The sequence below is a fragment of the Chlamydotis macqueenii genome, chromosome Z (assembly GCF_036417535.1).
Source record: "Chlamydotis macqueenii isolate bChlMac1 chromosome Z, bChlMac1.mat, whole genome shotgun sequence".
Lineage (NCBI taxonomy): Eukaryota > Metazoa > Chordata > Aves > Otidiformes > Otididae > Chlamydotis > Chlamydotis macqueenii.
The window spans coordinates 22987400-23003272 of NC_141593.1; the positions used below are offsets into that span (position 1 = coordinate 22987400).

Consider the following 15873-nt stretch of genomic DNA (forward strand, 5'->3'; position numbering starts at 1 on the left):
GGCTGCTTTTCATGAGGTCAGCCCCTGGTACTTGCATTCAACAGCATGGGTCTCAATGAACCTTTAGCTTGCTTCTTGCACAGCTATCCTTGCATTCATTCTGTGGCAGCCTGGATCTGTTTTATCTTTGCTTAAACCACTTTCTCTTCTTTCATAGCGACACCTACAAGGACTGAGTCATGGTAACATATGTACGCGTATTTAGTATCTAAAGATAACCAGAGACCTGTTCAAACACAGCGCACATACCTCAGCAGCGTGACTCTCTTGCTGCAACCACGTGGTGTTGTGTCACACCTTCGTGTTGTCAGATCCACTGGAGATTGTGCACTCCATGGGGCCAGGAATATGTCATTTTGTTCTGCGCTGCACGGAGCCTGCAAACTTGGGCACTCTGCGCTGGTAATTAATGATATCACCTGAGGATCTCTGCTGCTGCAGACAGCTACCACCTCCACCCATTCGATTGCACCTGCTGCAAGCCAGCTCTGGCTACGCCAGGGCTGAGGGGCTTTTGTTTGGTGTGGCTTGAGGCCCCCGACGGTGCAGGGCTGGACGAGGCCAAGGGGAGGACCAAGGCCGGTTGTGTGGTGGCCCAGGCAGGCTCCCCGAGGGCAGCAGGGCAGCAGCCGCGGGCCCAGGCAGCCCGGCGAGGGGCAGCAGGCCACCATCACCTGCTGCAGGCAGGGCACGACCAGCCGGACACCCACAGACCAGGTATCGGGGAGCAGAGCCGGCTCTTTTCTTCTGGGCACACTCCACCACCGTCGGATACTACGTCAATTTGGGGGCGAGGAAACGAAAAAAAGAGGAGAAAAATCCCGAAAGAGGAACTAGGCGCACACACACACGTTCCTCTCACTGCCGCTCCCGGCCTGGCCTGGCCTGGCCTGGCCTAGCCTTCCGCAGCCAAGCGGGCGCCCAGGCCTCGCAGGCACGGTCGGGCGCCGCTCCTGGGGGCGGCGACGCCTGTCGCGCTCGGCGGCCAGCAGCGGCCGCAGTCACCCCATCACCGCCGCCAGCCCAACACCGCCGCCTGCCCTGCCGCACGGTCCCCGGCCGTGGGCGGGGGGCGGGCGGCGGTAAGCACCGCCCCTCGACCGCTGTCGGTCAGCGGGGGGCGGGGCGAGGGCGGGGGCGGCGCGGGTTGGTGGACGCGCCGGGGGGCGGGGCGCAGGCAGCGCCGGCGGCGGGTACGGCGCCGCCGAGGCACTGGGGCAGTGAGCGCGGCTGGGGGAAGTGGGAGCTGGTCGTGCGGCGGGGTGGACGCACGGCGTAGAGTGGGGCGACGCGGCTGCGCCTGCCCGGCGGCGGGAGAGAGAGAGCAGGTGGAGCCGGCGGCGGCGGCGGCACCGCCGCCGCTGCTGCTGCTTCTGCTGCTGCTGTTGAGGTAACGCGAGTGCCGCCGTGGCCGCTTCACCTGGAGCTGCCCCGCGGGCGGCCGCCGGGCCAGGGGAGCAGGGCGGTGTGGGGCCGTGTGGCCGCTCGGGCACCGGCCGCCGCTGCGGGCTGAGAGGCCGAGTGAGAGCCGCGCCGCCGCCGCTCCCCGCTTCGTGCAACTTTTTCCCCCGTCCGGGGCCGGCTGTGGCGCCGCCGAGCCCTCCGGCGCGGCAGGCCCGGGCGGGCCGCCCGCTGCGGCCGGCGCCGAGCCCCCGGGGTGGCGAAGCTTCTCCTTCCCGTGGCCGGGGACGGCCCGGGCCGGCGCTTCCTGGTGGTGCGGGGCGGGCGGCGCGCCGTGCCGGGGGCCGGGTCCGGCGGCCGCGGGGCTGCCCGGGAGCCCCGGCCCCTCCGTGCGGCGTGGGGAGCCGGGCTGGTGTCCCGGCCCGGCTGGCGACCCCGGAGCGTTGGAGGGGGCGTCCGTCGGAAGCGCTGAGGCGGCCGTCTCCGGGAGGAGCGGGCGGCGCGGCGTCGAGCCTGCCTGTCCCCGAGTCTGTGCCGAGGGCGGTCCCGGCGGCTCCGCGACCGTCGTTCGGGCCGGGGTGCGCCGTCTCCCGCAGCCCTGCCCCGGCGGCGGCGGAGGGGCTACGCCCCCCGAGCGGGGACCGGGCTCCGACCCCTGAAGAGCGGCTGCTGTGCGGTGGGGGCCGCCGTCCGGGTGCGTGTGGGTGCGGGACTGCTGCAGGAGTCAACTTACCGGCCTCTGAACGGGATGGCAGCTCAGTCTGTACTGGCTTTCAGGGTTTTTAAATGTTTATTTTAAGTTTTTTTTCTGAAGTGGTCTTGATGCACCCCTGCCTTCTTATGTAGCTTTGCAGCCCTCATAAAGTTTTTGAGATGTTTCAGAATGGGTTGTGCTTTGCAGCGTTCACGGTGAAGTTAGTGTACCTCTTCCATGTGTACGTATTTGAACTTGCTCGGTGGTAGAACCTCCACGGGCTCCAAATCGCTCTTTCAAAGACTGGAAGTCGTATAAAGGTGTTATCAGTATGCATTTCCTTCTTCGCGATGTATCACAGACCTTGCTTTCTTGCAGAAAATAGTGTTCCAGTGTGATACTTGCCTTGGTTGTCTCCGTTTGGAGAGCGGCAGCATCGCACTCCAGAGGTGGCAGCGGTTCGAGGCACAGGTGTGTAGACACCTAGTGGGGAGAAAACTCTGTCTCCAGGCAAGTTCCCCACTTACACTTCAGTTCTCCTCATTTCAGTGCCTCCCTAAGTACATTAGTCTGCTCTTCTGTTGATGAAGCTCCTAATTGCCGTGGAAGAGAAGTTTGTGTTAGGCACTGTCTCCCTAGGGATGTTTGGGATAAGTATGAGAGAGGTGGCAGTACGAGGAGATATGGTTATTAAATATGTTCGTGTGATGGTGAAGAAAATATTTGCTGTTTTGTATAGGGGTGCTGTATCAGTAACACACGCGCACCCCTCTGGTTGGGCTGGTAGTAACATGGATTCATGGAGTAGAAGTTTTTATTCTCAGTCACCAAAGGAATGCTAGCTAGTGTGGGAGGAAATGCTTGGGTACCAGTGGAGTGGCAGCCAGGCATCATTTTTAATAGGGGGAGAAGGGGGGAGTGGAGGGGAGGCTTTCATGTCCCCTTCCTTTTCCACTTAAATTTACAAGCATCTCTTGCATCTGTCTGTTGAATTTTTAAGTTTGGTAACTGTTGAAATGCCCAACATAAACCATTCTGCCGAAAGACCAGAATTCTGCCTGAACTCAGGAATCTTTAGTTGAGAACAAGCTCTTAAACAGTAAATGAAAAACAAATGAGCGTTTGATTCTCTTACAATACTTCTTCCTCCTTTTCCATTCCACTGGCCAAATGGAAATCCAGCAATACATCATCTCAAATATAACAGTGTTTTTTTTCCTAAAGTGTTTGGTTTGTCTCCGAGCTATTTATTTTAAGACTAATGGGCTTAAATCAGTTTGAGTCAGAATGTCTTGAGTGTAGAGATCGGGTAACTTCAGTTGGAGTAAAGGAAATTTGTTTATATGGATTCTTACCAGAGCACTAAATAAAGAACCATCAAAGAGGGCTCTTTGGAGACACTACAGTGTTACTGGGCTGGTGTGGATAACTGGTGTCGGTCACTGCATTAGGGCTGTCTGAAAGGTTCTTGGAGTCTGAGTCTCCAAACTTGACAGATAGCGAGAATAGAAAAAGGCATAAATCCAAGAAATTCAGCATGGCTCACCCATGGGAGTGTCTCCAGATACACAAACCGTAGATCAGTCAGGAGATAGGATGCTGGGGGCCCTGTACTGAGGGCAGTGCTGAGCAGTGAGTATGAACTGGTACTGCAGCTCTGAGCCCCAGGGAAACTGGATTTAGGGAAGCTTTGCTACTGTAACTGCATTGAGTTGTTCTAACATGCAAGTAAATAGAATCTTTCGTCCTATTTGATTTAGGTTTTGAGTTTTTAAAATAAGCTTACAAACTATTATAAGCAGTTTTTATATTGTTACAACGTTGCCAGTTCTGTATTATCAGACCAAGCATAAGAGACACAAGTACTCATTTTAAATATCTGGCTATAAAGTTGCTATGATACATTTGATAATAAAAGATCAGAGGAGTAGGTCAAGTCAGTTAAATTATGCAATGTTTAGAAGACTCAGTTCGTTGACTGCCAAAATGCCTGTAGGCAGTAGGAGTGAAATGAGTAGTTGTAGCAGAGCACTTGTTGAACCTTTCTTAAAAAGAAAATAAATATTTCAGAATATTTAATGTAGTCAAAGTGGTAATTTTCTAGCAGGTTTTGCTCTGTGTAGTTGGTTTTGATTTGAAACATTTAAATTAGCTCCAACACTTAGATCTAAGGTGTGTAAGTGCATTTTGTTCCCTTGCTATGTGAAGTGGGAGGAACCCCTGCTTTTGAAAAGGCTTCTGTACAATTTAATTGATACTTGTGCTTTAGATTTTTGTTTCCTTTTTTTTCCTCTAGTTCTTGTCTGTACGCTCTGGTAGAAGAGGCGAAATGAAATATCAGTGAAACTCTTCATGTTAATTGCGAAGTCTGTGATGTTTGGTAGTGTGAGCTAAGCAGCATAGTTTGGTTCTTCAGAAGTGGCTATGGAAAGTTCTAATTAAAATTTTGGTGGGAGCTGGATGTCTAATCCACGTGGATAGATTTGCAAGTTATTAAAATAAATACTTGTGTATAGGCTCTTTGAAACAAGTCTAATTCAGGCTCAGATATTTCTTTCCTACAGCAAAAACTGGTTGCAAGGGATGATAAGGAAGTTCTTCCAGAACTTACAAGATTTTCTTCTGTTTTCTGTTACAAGAGATGTTGCACAATGAGCTGCAGGGAATTCTATTTAGACCTGATGGACTGAAGAGGAGCTGCACACAAATTAGAGATCAGGGTCATTCGCTGGCAAAGGAAGTCCATATACATTCTTACAAACACTTTTTAGCTTGTCAGTTAGTCATGTTCCAGGGACTTGATGACCGAGACATTAGAGAAAATGATGTGGAAAAGAACTGTCAGAGGTTCCCTATTCCAACCCTGTCTACTAGTGTCCCTTTACAATGTAAAAGGGAGTGTTTCTCAAAAAAAAAAAGCAGCCTTCTGTACGTTAAGTACCTAGGACACAGTCAATATTTTACCTACTGGTATTACATAGCCCTCTTGGGTCTTTCATTCAGCTGTAGTTTAGGAGTTTCAATGCAGCTTTGAGTAGTTAGCACTTTCTGGTTCCCAGGGTAGTATTTCAGATTATGATGGGGCTTGTCTTTTTAAGTGGATGAAAATGAGTGACAGTTAAAATAATGTTTAGAAAACTTTCACTGTTCTGTGTGTCTTTAAGCTACTGTTTTCTAAATAGATTTTTTTTTTTTTAGTTATATTTTTCCTTTATGGTCGGGCAAACAAGTCAAATGTTCAGGCCTCTATTTTCTTGCCTTTAGCATAATTTCAGCATACACTCTGATACTTTCCTCCTGCTGGTGCTGCTTAGGTGGTCTGGGTGTGCCGGTTTCAGTTGCTGATTGTTTTTCTAGTACTATACCATAAACACATTAAAAACCATCTGTAAGATGGTGGAGTGGGGAAGCCCCTCTTTTTAAGAAAACAGAAGTATGGTACTCATCAAGTAAAAGCATTTTGGACTTTTCAGTTCTCCTGCAGGTTATGAAAAGACCCCTCCCTCCAATAGTTTTTGGAATATAGGCTTTGGGCAGGGGATTGTTGCCCATCCTCACCCTTTGCAGAAACAGCAGAAGATTGAATACCCCAGTGGTGAGCATCAGTGCTAATTACAGTGAGCTCCTCCTCTGTCCTGGCAGACCTCTTGTGGGGAAGAGTTGTGGCCGTGTGTCTTCAGGGAGATAACATGTAAAATCTTGCTGACAGGTTAGGTATTGCATACAGGGATAGCTCCAGGGCTTAGCCCTCTCACTCTGAGACTTCAGTAGCTATAAGCCACAGAGAAGGAAGCATGCCTCGTACTGCAGGGGTGCAAATTTGGTTCAAGTAATTAGACATGTATCCTTTATAAAAATGCAAGCTCTTTTTTTGTGAGGTCATTTTATTTTGTTGTTTTTTAGGGCTCTTTTGTGGGGCACAACCTTTCTGCCACACTGGGAGAGGTTAAGTCATAAGTGGAATCTCAAGTTCACAATTATCAAGAGAATTTGAAACAATTTCACCTTCTCTTCTGTTTCCAGGAAGAGCATGCATGCAGAGTTCGGTGGCAGAATATTTAAGGTACGTGTCCAATCTGTGGCAAGTACATCTGAAGAAGGTGTGACCAGCTGCAAGAATCAGCTGAACATGAATATGGAGACCCAGCAGTGCCAGCAAGCCCAGAAGCGGAACTGACTGGAAGAATATTGCTAGACATAGAAGTGGAACACGTACTTCTGCAACAATCATTGACTCAGAATAAAAACATCAGCAGTGAAATGACAGATCCTGGTGCTTTTTGATTCTCTAGTGGATTTTATTATTGAGACATTGCTATTGACATTTTTATTATCCATTTAATGCATCTTGAATCTTTCTGTACATAAAAATATAACTGGACAATTGCATTTTGATACTGTTTAGTAACACTTTTGAATGTTAAATCGTTTGCCAAGATGAGTGCCGAGGGATATCAATACAGAGCTTTATATGACTACAGAAAAGAGCGAGAAGAAGACATTGACTTACACTTAGGAGATATTTTAACTGTGAATAAAGGTACCTTACTAGCTCTTGGATTCAATGAAGGGGAAGAAGCAAAGCCTGAGGAAATTGGTTGGTTAAGTGGCTTTAATGAAACCACAGGGGAGAGGGGGGATTTCCCAGGAACTTATGTAGAGTACATTGGAAGAAAAAAAATATCTCCCCCGACTCCGAAGCCTCGTCCTCCTCGACCCCTTCCTGTAGCACCAAGTCCTGCGAAAGTTGAAGCAGAGAGTGAGCAACAAGGTCAGTACTGTTCTTAGAAGGCATGTGTGTGTCCCATGTTTTTCAGATATTTTTGTTTCACAGACTTGTCTGACTGTACATTTATGTGTATAACGCCTGCTGGTAGCTTTTTTAGCACATGGCTCATTTCAGTCAATTAGGAGGTCTTTCTAGTTCGTCATATTTAGGTCACACACTTCATAATTTCACGTGCTTTGTCTCAGACACCACAGAGACCAACAACTTACTGTGAGGTACGTTTCACAGGTTGGAAAGTATGTCTATAATTCACAACTGTAAGGACCTAAATGGAGAATGAGCAGGGTAGCATTTATTTTAGGTTTCTAAGAAGCTGGTGGAACTGTTTCCCTCTGTGGTTCATCAGACTCCCTATTGAGAAACTTCTTGGTGAACATGACAGTACAGATTCTAAATAAACAGTGTGTTCCTATCATAAATCTCTTGCTAACAGCAAAAAATCTGTACTTTGTCATGGAGGTTTACCTGTGGCACTAAAAGTAAGAGCAGGTGTTTAAAAATAAGCAATGAAATGATGATAAAGAGATTCAGATTTGTGATTTTTGGGGGGTAGAGCATGCAGTAGAAAAAATAGCACTTATATTTCCTTTGTTTAAACACAAGTTGCTTTCTAACCTACATTTCAACAGTATGTTGGGCACAACTCAGAATTTGATCATAACTCTTCTGTTAATAGGAGAATGAGTCTTCCCTTTTTCAATTGGTAAAAAAATTAAGATTAAAAAAACCCACAAAACCCACCCTTCCTCCAAGTGATTTGTCTCCCTTACCTACTGACGTTCAGATACTTGTGTTTGATGTATCAACAAACCAAGTCCATCTTAGGACGGATTTTAGATTCTCAAAAGTCTAGAATGGCTTATTGTTGCTTTGACATGTCATACTTCTTAAATTCTCAGTGTTTCTAGCTGTAGGAAATGCAAATTGTGGTATGTGATCCTGATTTTCACAGTGACACCATAGTCCTGAATGGTATCAGCACCCTCTGCCTCCATAGAAATGTTTACAGCATCACTTGCAAAGTTGTAGGATGCATTTATCAGCTTCTATCCTGCTGTGCCTATTATGGGTTCATATTCAGCTATGAAGATAAGAATGGAAATACAGAAAATTATATGTGGCAAGCAAGTGGAAACCTATCAGAAGCATTTCTTGGTTGATGAGGCTTAATAAAGAGTAAATCTGAACTGTTTTATATAGCAGTGTACTTAAGCACTCAATAATTGCTTGCAAGTGTATAATGCCAAGTTGTACATTGTTCTTAGAATGAAGGTGGGTGCAGATGGGGGTGTGGTGGCACCTTAGGTTATAGTATCCCTATTTCTTAATTCCTTGAACTCTCAGCCTCTAGTCATTAGACTCTCATGGTTTCTCATTGGATTAATTCTGAAAATTAGGTATTTGCTTTTGAAAGAAAACACTATTACTTCTTAGATCACTCCTTATATTGGATATTAATGTTTGTGCTGATCAGTTAACTCACTTTTTTCTTAACCCAGCTGTGGAGATGGTTGTCTCCACCATATGTAACTGCAGAGTAAACATGGCTTTTTGGATAGACCTCTCCATGCTAACAGGTCATTTTGAGAGGTAGGGTGTGGAAAGAAAATATCATTCTTTACAATATGCATGCTATGGTGAAGTAACAGGTATCCTAGGCTTTGATGCATTTATTGCTTTAAACTTACAGTAGTGCTTTGTAACTTGCTTAGTCTCTGTAATCATGCTTACTTGATGCTCCTGTTCACAGCTCCACGCTGCGAGCTGACCACAGAGCTGTGCTGGGAAGTCCTGGTGTTAATCTTGCAGTTTCCAAGCCTGCCCCAGGAGTGTATTTGTAGCAGACATTTATGAGAGTTTCAGCTGCTGGGAATTGACTCTGGGAAATTCTGCTGCCGATTTGGAGGGTTCTGCTTAGATGTAGGTTTTTCTGCTTCCTAGGGATGAGACAGTGCCCCAAGCCTTAGTGACTAGATCTCTCCTAAACTGAAGTTGACTGTCTCTACACAGAGTACTATTTACATACAATTTGTTTATTTTTAATAGCGTGTAACAGTGGGGATTTGAAACAAGAAAATGTGCTAATTTAGCTGGGAATCTTAATCTCAAAGTCTGCACACGTGATCCTGCCATGCTCCAAAGTGTTTAAGAATCAGCTTGCAATCCAGCCTTGTATTTTTCTGATTGAAAATTATAAGCTAAGTTCCCATCACTCCTTTTGAATTAAAGATTTAAAGCTTCATATAAAAGGCTAGGCACCCTTAGTAATGTCCTAGGATCAGGGATTAGACCTCCCTGAACAGACTTAAGGGAAACAGACATTTGAGCTCCAAATAACTCAAGAGATAGGTTTAATTACTTTTAAAATAATGTATGTTTACTTAAAAGAAATTGGGAAAAATGATAATAAGTGATCTCTTTACAGATCCTTTTATTCTAAAGACCTAAGTCAGAGAGCACTTTTGATCTTGGAAACAAATTTGGGAAATGCTGCACTGAAAGAGTATGACGAAAAAACAAAATGAAGGTGAAATTTTAAAGTGAGCAGAATGATACAAAAATGATACATGTGGTGAAACCAGAGATGCAGATGGAAATACAGTTCAGATAAAGAATAATGCAATAATGCACATTTGACTCTCGGGTGCCTTCACTATTTTTGTATGTAAGATTTGGTTCAGGGAGTAGCACAGTTAATATTGTCCAGCAGCCAACTTAATGGGCGGTGGGCCAGAAGATTCTTCCCAGGATGATACTTCTCTCTACACCCCTACAGTGTATTTCAAAAAAAATTAATGCACAGTGTGAAACTTGCTTGACCAAATACAGTCAAGTTTACATTTTCAGTACTTGATGACTTGAAACTGCTGTGGATCAAAATGACAAATTAATGGGGAACTGGAAGCAGGCTACTTAAATGTACCTCAGTTATTTGTAACCCATGTGTTTTTTTCATTCTGTGAAGAGTCAATTCTGTATATAGCCCTGTTCTGCGTGTGTTGAATAAGAGTATCAGCAACTTAACTAGAGATTTTAAATAATATATATATATAATATCATATGAGTTCTTTTAACTTTACCACATACATAGATGTATTTTTTTTTTAAGAAAGTACTGTCTAATTATTTCAGTACTCTTTAATACTTAATTATTTATTCTCAGTGGTTTTTATTCCCCTGGCCTTGTTAAGCTTGATCACTTGCTCGTCAATGTCCAAATTGTTTTGTATTAGATCATATTAGCAATATGTAGGCACAGTGCTGTGGTACTCATACACAAATAATCGTAGACATCTCAACAGACTTCGCAGGCAAGGAGGCTAGTAACATGGGCAGAGCTGCTCCTTAGGCCAGTGTCCTGTGCAGTCACAGCCTTACTTATAAATAGGGAGCTCTTTAAATCTTTAAAGTCTGTTTGAAAACAAATAAAACCGCTGGTGGTCTCAAATTCTATTAAAACGCTCATTTATTACAACACATAGATCAAATATTTCCCCAGATTATTTTATCCATGACTCATTTAAATTTCTAGAACTATTGGTCGAGACCAGAACTGGGACTCCTTGCCTGAAATTTTAGGACTGTTGCATTTTGCCTGTATTCTGCTTACCTTTGTCAATAAACAGGAAGACTTAGTCTGAGCTTGTAGGGCTCCTTTTTTTTTTTTTAAATTCCTTCTATACTGGTACAAGAATAAAGGGGATACAAGGGCCCCAGGACATCTCTAGAACCTTTCCGTTCCTAGCCTGGTGCAGGTCAGAGCTATGGCGAGGCAGGTTTAGTTCCTCCCTGGCCCAGCCTGACTTTCCCCCGGCTGCTTCTTGCCCCAGCCAAGGGTGACTGGGTGCTACTGGAGGGACCAAGGCACTTATGACAGTGGGAACCCAGCACAGGGTCATTTTTGTGCCCTCCACTAAACATCTGAATTTACATGAAGCAGTAAAGATTTGATACAAGTTTTTTTTTTTTTTCTTTAAATGCTTTATTTTTTTTTAATTGGAGCTAGATAGGGTTGGTTCCTCTCACTTAGCCCTCTTTGAAAATGAAAAGTGCACAAGCTGTACTGAGTCCACCTGAGTTTTGTGAACTTTGATTCAGCTCGTCTGATATGGCTGCACACATTTAGAGTTGGTTCATAGAGTATCATTTCTCTACCTGGTTTGTAAAGGCTGATCTTAAGCTGACTTTGATTAATCAACAGAAATACTTTCAGATTTAACTTGGGATGCTAAATTCCCACTTTGAAATGAAGGTCAGATTGCAGAAGGGCAGGCCAGAACTTTATATGAATAATTTGTCTATTTTGATGTTTTGGAGCTTCCTGCAACTTCCTGTCTAACTTAAAAGGGTTGTGTATGTTGACACTTCATACCATTTCAGCTGGTTTAGAGCCTAAAAATAATCTGAAGATCTTCCTTCTTGTGATGAAACTGTAACATAGATTTCTTTCTTAAAAAAAGAACACCTTTCTTTACACTGTTTTCCTAGAACAGATATAGATCAGCAAATCAGACAAAGATAAAGCAACAGAATATTTGGAAACTCTTTCCTTTCAGGGACCAGGTTGTGCAATGTCTGACAAAGATCCAAGCTGACAGAGAGCATAAAACCACTTATGCATGCTTGAACTGAATATGCCGTAGGATTTGTTTCTTTAATTTTGCTATAAAGCCAGTAGAGCGATTGCGTTTCTGCAAATTATTTACGTTTTAAATTAGGGGACATAAGAGTGAGTGGAATGCAGTGAGCCAGGAGCCTCCATTGGGAAGAAAACATCATCATCTCTCCTGATTTAGGCAAATGGAAAAAGGAAATTATGGGGTAAAGTGATGAGTCACTACCTCATTTGGTAAATGTATTTGCCATTCATGCCAGAGTCCTTGGATTCATTCTAAAAAGCCTAGTTGAGCGTAAGCCTTTGTCCTGCTGCAGTCGTCAGAACTGCACTGCAGTCATGAACTTCATCAGTCCGTTGCATTTGACTTGCACTGAGAAATAGGGCAAGTTCCTGCCAGAGAGCCTTGCCAGCTACTTGTGGTCACGTTTCTTGGTGTACAAGGCAAATTTCTAGCTGCCAGCTGAGCACATGTATCTGAAAACAAAGTCCGTGCCACCTGCGTTATCGCTAATGAAAACAGATTTTGCAAGCTACATTAAAGTGAGGCAGAGTGCTTTTTCACAATGATAAAATCAGATTGATAGTAACTAAAAAAGTCCATGTAAGCACCGCAAAAAGCACAGGGATACTCTTGAACGTACTAAGTACAGATTGCACATTGACAGTGGACCTGGGCAAGTTCATGGTTGATGGGTGGCCCCACCTGCTGGTAGAGGAAGAAGAAAGCAAGAGGGAGGATCTTAAAAACAAGGATCATCCGTGTTGTGTTTTAATCATCACAAAGAAGAAGTGAGAGACAGCTTTTGAGAAGAGTATTTTAATTGACCAATTGGTATTTCTGGGAAAAATACATTATTTGGGGCACACAGAACTCCCTTTTAATCCCCAAAGATGGCCACAGACCTGAAAAGGCTTGTGTGGCTGACATGGATCTTTTTTCTCCAGCTATATCAAATAGTCTAAAAAAGTACTGCCTTTTGTTACAAATTTTGCTTTAAGGTACTGAAAGAGTAAGGCACTCCTGTTTTGATACTGTAAGAAATACTTGTCTGGTTTGTATTGCACCAATTTTAATATGCCTTTCTATAGTTACAACAGTAGCATTATCTTGAGTAACTTTCCTTGCCTTTCTTTATCCTTCTGTACTACTAATTTGGTCTATTAATACCTCCTGCTGACATGAATGCTCCTTGGGCAGATTTAAAACAAGGCAAAGGTGAAGGAAGTAGCCTGCTTCTCTCCCTTGGAATCATCTATTAAGATGATTAGTGTTCCTGTAGCTGTGATCCGGGAACATCTGAAAAAAACACTGGTTAGCAAATAGTTCTTACTTAGGCTTGCATGTGATAACATCAGTTTGTGAGTTTCAGCAACACATGGTGCTAAGTATTTGCCAAGAATGGATCATTCTGCCCCCCAAGCAAATAACCGTGCCTGCTTAAATAGTTATGTGATGCCATATACGCATCCAGATTTTCTTCTGTGAAAGAGCACAGGTGTTGTAACTGCAGCTGGCTGTGCACTCTTTCACATCTGTGTCTTGCTCCAAAGCTACTTTCCGTGATGAACATCCATGAAATCAATCTGAAGGCTAGAATACAAAGAACTGCTTTATTTTCATGGCTAAGAATGACAAGTGGAATTACAGGATTTTAAAGAAATATTTATTTGACTGGAGAAGGATTTTAAGTCCTGAGAATATTTTGATGAGAGTCTAGGTTCTTGGGAGAATTTAAAGAGAAATTTTGGCTTTTTTTTTAAAAAAAAAAAAAAGTAATAACTGTGATCAATACTTGCTAACTTCTGTTCGTGCTTTCAGCAAAATATGTGTCTAAAATACAGTCCTACTTTTTGTTTTCATTTATAGAAATTTTTTTTCTTTTCTGTTATGTGTTACATTTTTTTGCACTTTCTTATAGTAATACTTCCATCCTTGTACTTTGCCTGATGTCTTTTGGTGAAGTATTAGCAGTTGTAACATACTAAATTGACCGCTTTTTGTTGAGTCTTTTATGAATGCTGTATGCAGCAGTCCACAAGAATAGCACCCAAACACTATTCTTTATTTTCGCATATTGATACAGTTTATAAAACAGTTTGCATATAAGACAGCATTTAAAAATAGTATTTAAGCTGACAGCTTTTCAAATGATACGGATCTATAATCAAAATCCTCAGGACAGAGTTTCAAAAACATGCTACTGCCCTGAGCTAGGGAAAGGTATAATTGCATATAGTTTCTACACTTTAAAAATATATTTTAAGACTATCTTATACTTCAGAACTATTATATAAACTATGACATGAATGATGAAAAAGGTCTTTAACAGTTCAGTTAGCTGTCAGATGATTTGCTTGTATAATCCACTGGATCTGTTTGTATACGCTTGGCATTGCTGTGTTAGAGCACTTCCCAGAGGTTTATGTCTCTCATAATTTCTTCACTTGAGATTGTGGATGTCGAGGGCAAGAAGTGAGATCTGCCCTTGGCAGGTCTGAACATGCCATTTTCCATCCGTGCTGGCAGATCACTCGATGCTGTCCGGGACAGGAAGATGCTACTGTAGAAGGCAGACCTCCTTTGGGAAGAGCAATTACTTGTGGTCCACTCAGCTTCCAGAAGCTCTTGAGCAGCAATTATATTTTTCAGTAAATAGGCAAGGCGTAGACAAGGCTGATTTTTTTCTCTGTGATTTCTTTATTGTTTTTTTCTTTCTTTTTTTTTTTTTTCAATTGAGTTTCTGTGTGTTAGAAAAACAGACAAAGTTGACTCTGCTTTCCCTTAAAGTTTTGATGCTTTCTTCTAAATAACATGCACACTTAAAAATGTAAAGATAATTTTGGCTTTGCCAAAAGCCAAACTATTTATCTTGAACACATCAGATTGGTGTAATTCAAGATTTTTTTTCTGTGCTCTTTCTCCCCTGTGGGATTAGATTTGTTGGATGTGGCATGCCCAAGCACTCCTGTGCCATAGCCTCCTGCTCACCAGCTAGGAAGGAAGGAAGAGTAGCACAGTCTGAGATGTGTAGTCTAAGGAGAAGTGCACCTGCCAGCCGCCATGGCTGCACCCGTTTAGTACTTCTTGTTGTTGGGGTTATGAGAGAAAACTTCAGTGCTGCCACCAGTTTCTTCCTAGATCTCCTCATCCTACTTGGACGAAATTAGTAGGTAGCAGATAAGCATGGAGGATTATTCTTTGCGAATAAACTTTTAAATGGGATCAGATGCTGCAGACCCATGTTTCAAAGCCTATTACGTCTTCTCCAGCAGACTGTCTCAAAGGGAAGGCTTTTAGTTTGTGAGGTTACCTTTTCATTTCCAAGCCCCTTTCCTAAGCTGTTTTTGGCTGGAGGTAGACCAAACCACTAAAATTAGGGAATTAATGAAAAGAAACCACTAATTATGCCCAGCGGTAGATAAGGCTGCGCAGCTGTGTCTGATTTTATTATCTTTCTATCCAGGAGCGTTCCAGAAATAAGCAGTTAAGGGCAAAGGTTTGCAGTCCTTTTCCTCCTTGCACATGGTGTTCAGCCCTGTGACCATAGGTTCCAGTCCTCTGTTGCTAATTCACAATTTTTCTTGTGCTGCACTTGGATGGAGACATGAAAAAGTTTGTTGTGTTTATGAACTTCGCCTTGAATTGTCTCCTCACTGAGACACGGCTGCTTGGCACAAGTGAGGAGCAACAGAGGCCATGGCAAAGCCCTCTTATCATTTCCCACTTTCCTCCTATTCACTGGTGCACATTTGAGGGGCATCTGCCCTGCTGTGGTCTGCAAAGGGCTGTGAGGCTGCACGGCACCACGGGGTGCAGTGAGATGTGATCTGCTGCCGTGGTCTTCCTGTGTCTGCTGATGCATGAGTCTTCTGCAAGGGGTCGGTGCCCTTTGAGAGCTCCTCTTGGCTGACCAGCTTTGTGCCTCTTAATGTAATATAGTCTTTCATTCTTCATTTGATATTTATTGCAGTGTTTGCAATATAGCCATTCCCTTGAGAGAAATGTCAGAAAATGTCATCCCTTGATATTTTGAAGCAAGTTATTTTGGGTACTTTGGAGCCTAGTCTGTACAGATGTTTGAGTGTAGTTTAGAATATATTCTTGCCAGTCCAAATCTACTCCATTGTTCTGAAGTAAGAATAGCATAGCTAGTCGTTAGCCTACATAAGCAATTTTCTTATGGAGAGAAAGATGTAGAGAGGCCTTTCTGTTTTAGAGCAAGCCAGTTCTGAGAATAAAGGGTTTTTTTAGTGATCTTCACAATCTGGCCTGGTCGATAGAGAAAGTGTTAAGGAACACATATTCAAAACAGCTAGTAGCAAAAACTTCGTCTCAAGTATCTGGAAATAAAGGACCTCTGTTCACTCAGT

At 43.6% G+C, this 15873-nt stretch overlaps 1 protein-coding gene across 2 annotated transcripts in view; it reads left to right on the plus strand.

Moving 5' to 3' along the window:
• The first annotated feature begins 2471 nt into the window (after positions 1-2471).
• Positions 2472-15873, plus strand: part of PIK3R1 (phosphoinositide-3-kinase regulatory subunit 1) — a 58957-nt gene continuing 45555 nt past the window's right edge. The window contains exons 1-2 of one of the 2 annotated variants that reach the window (XM_086770013.1): positions 2472-2566; positions 6119-6866. In XM_086770013.1, coding sequence (XP_086626139.1) covers positions 6533-6866 — 334 coding nt within the window. In that variant the 5' untranslated portion in view covers positions 2472-2566; positions 6119-6532. Of the gene's footprint in view, positions 2610-6118; positions 6867-15873 lie in introns of both variants that reach the window. The other variant, XM_086770012.1, reaches the window with a different exon arrangement.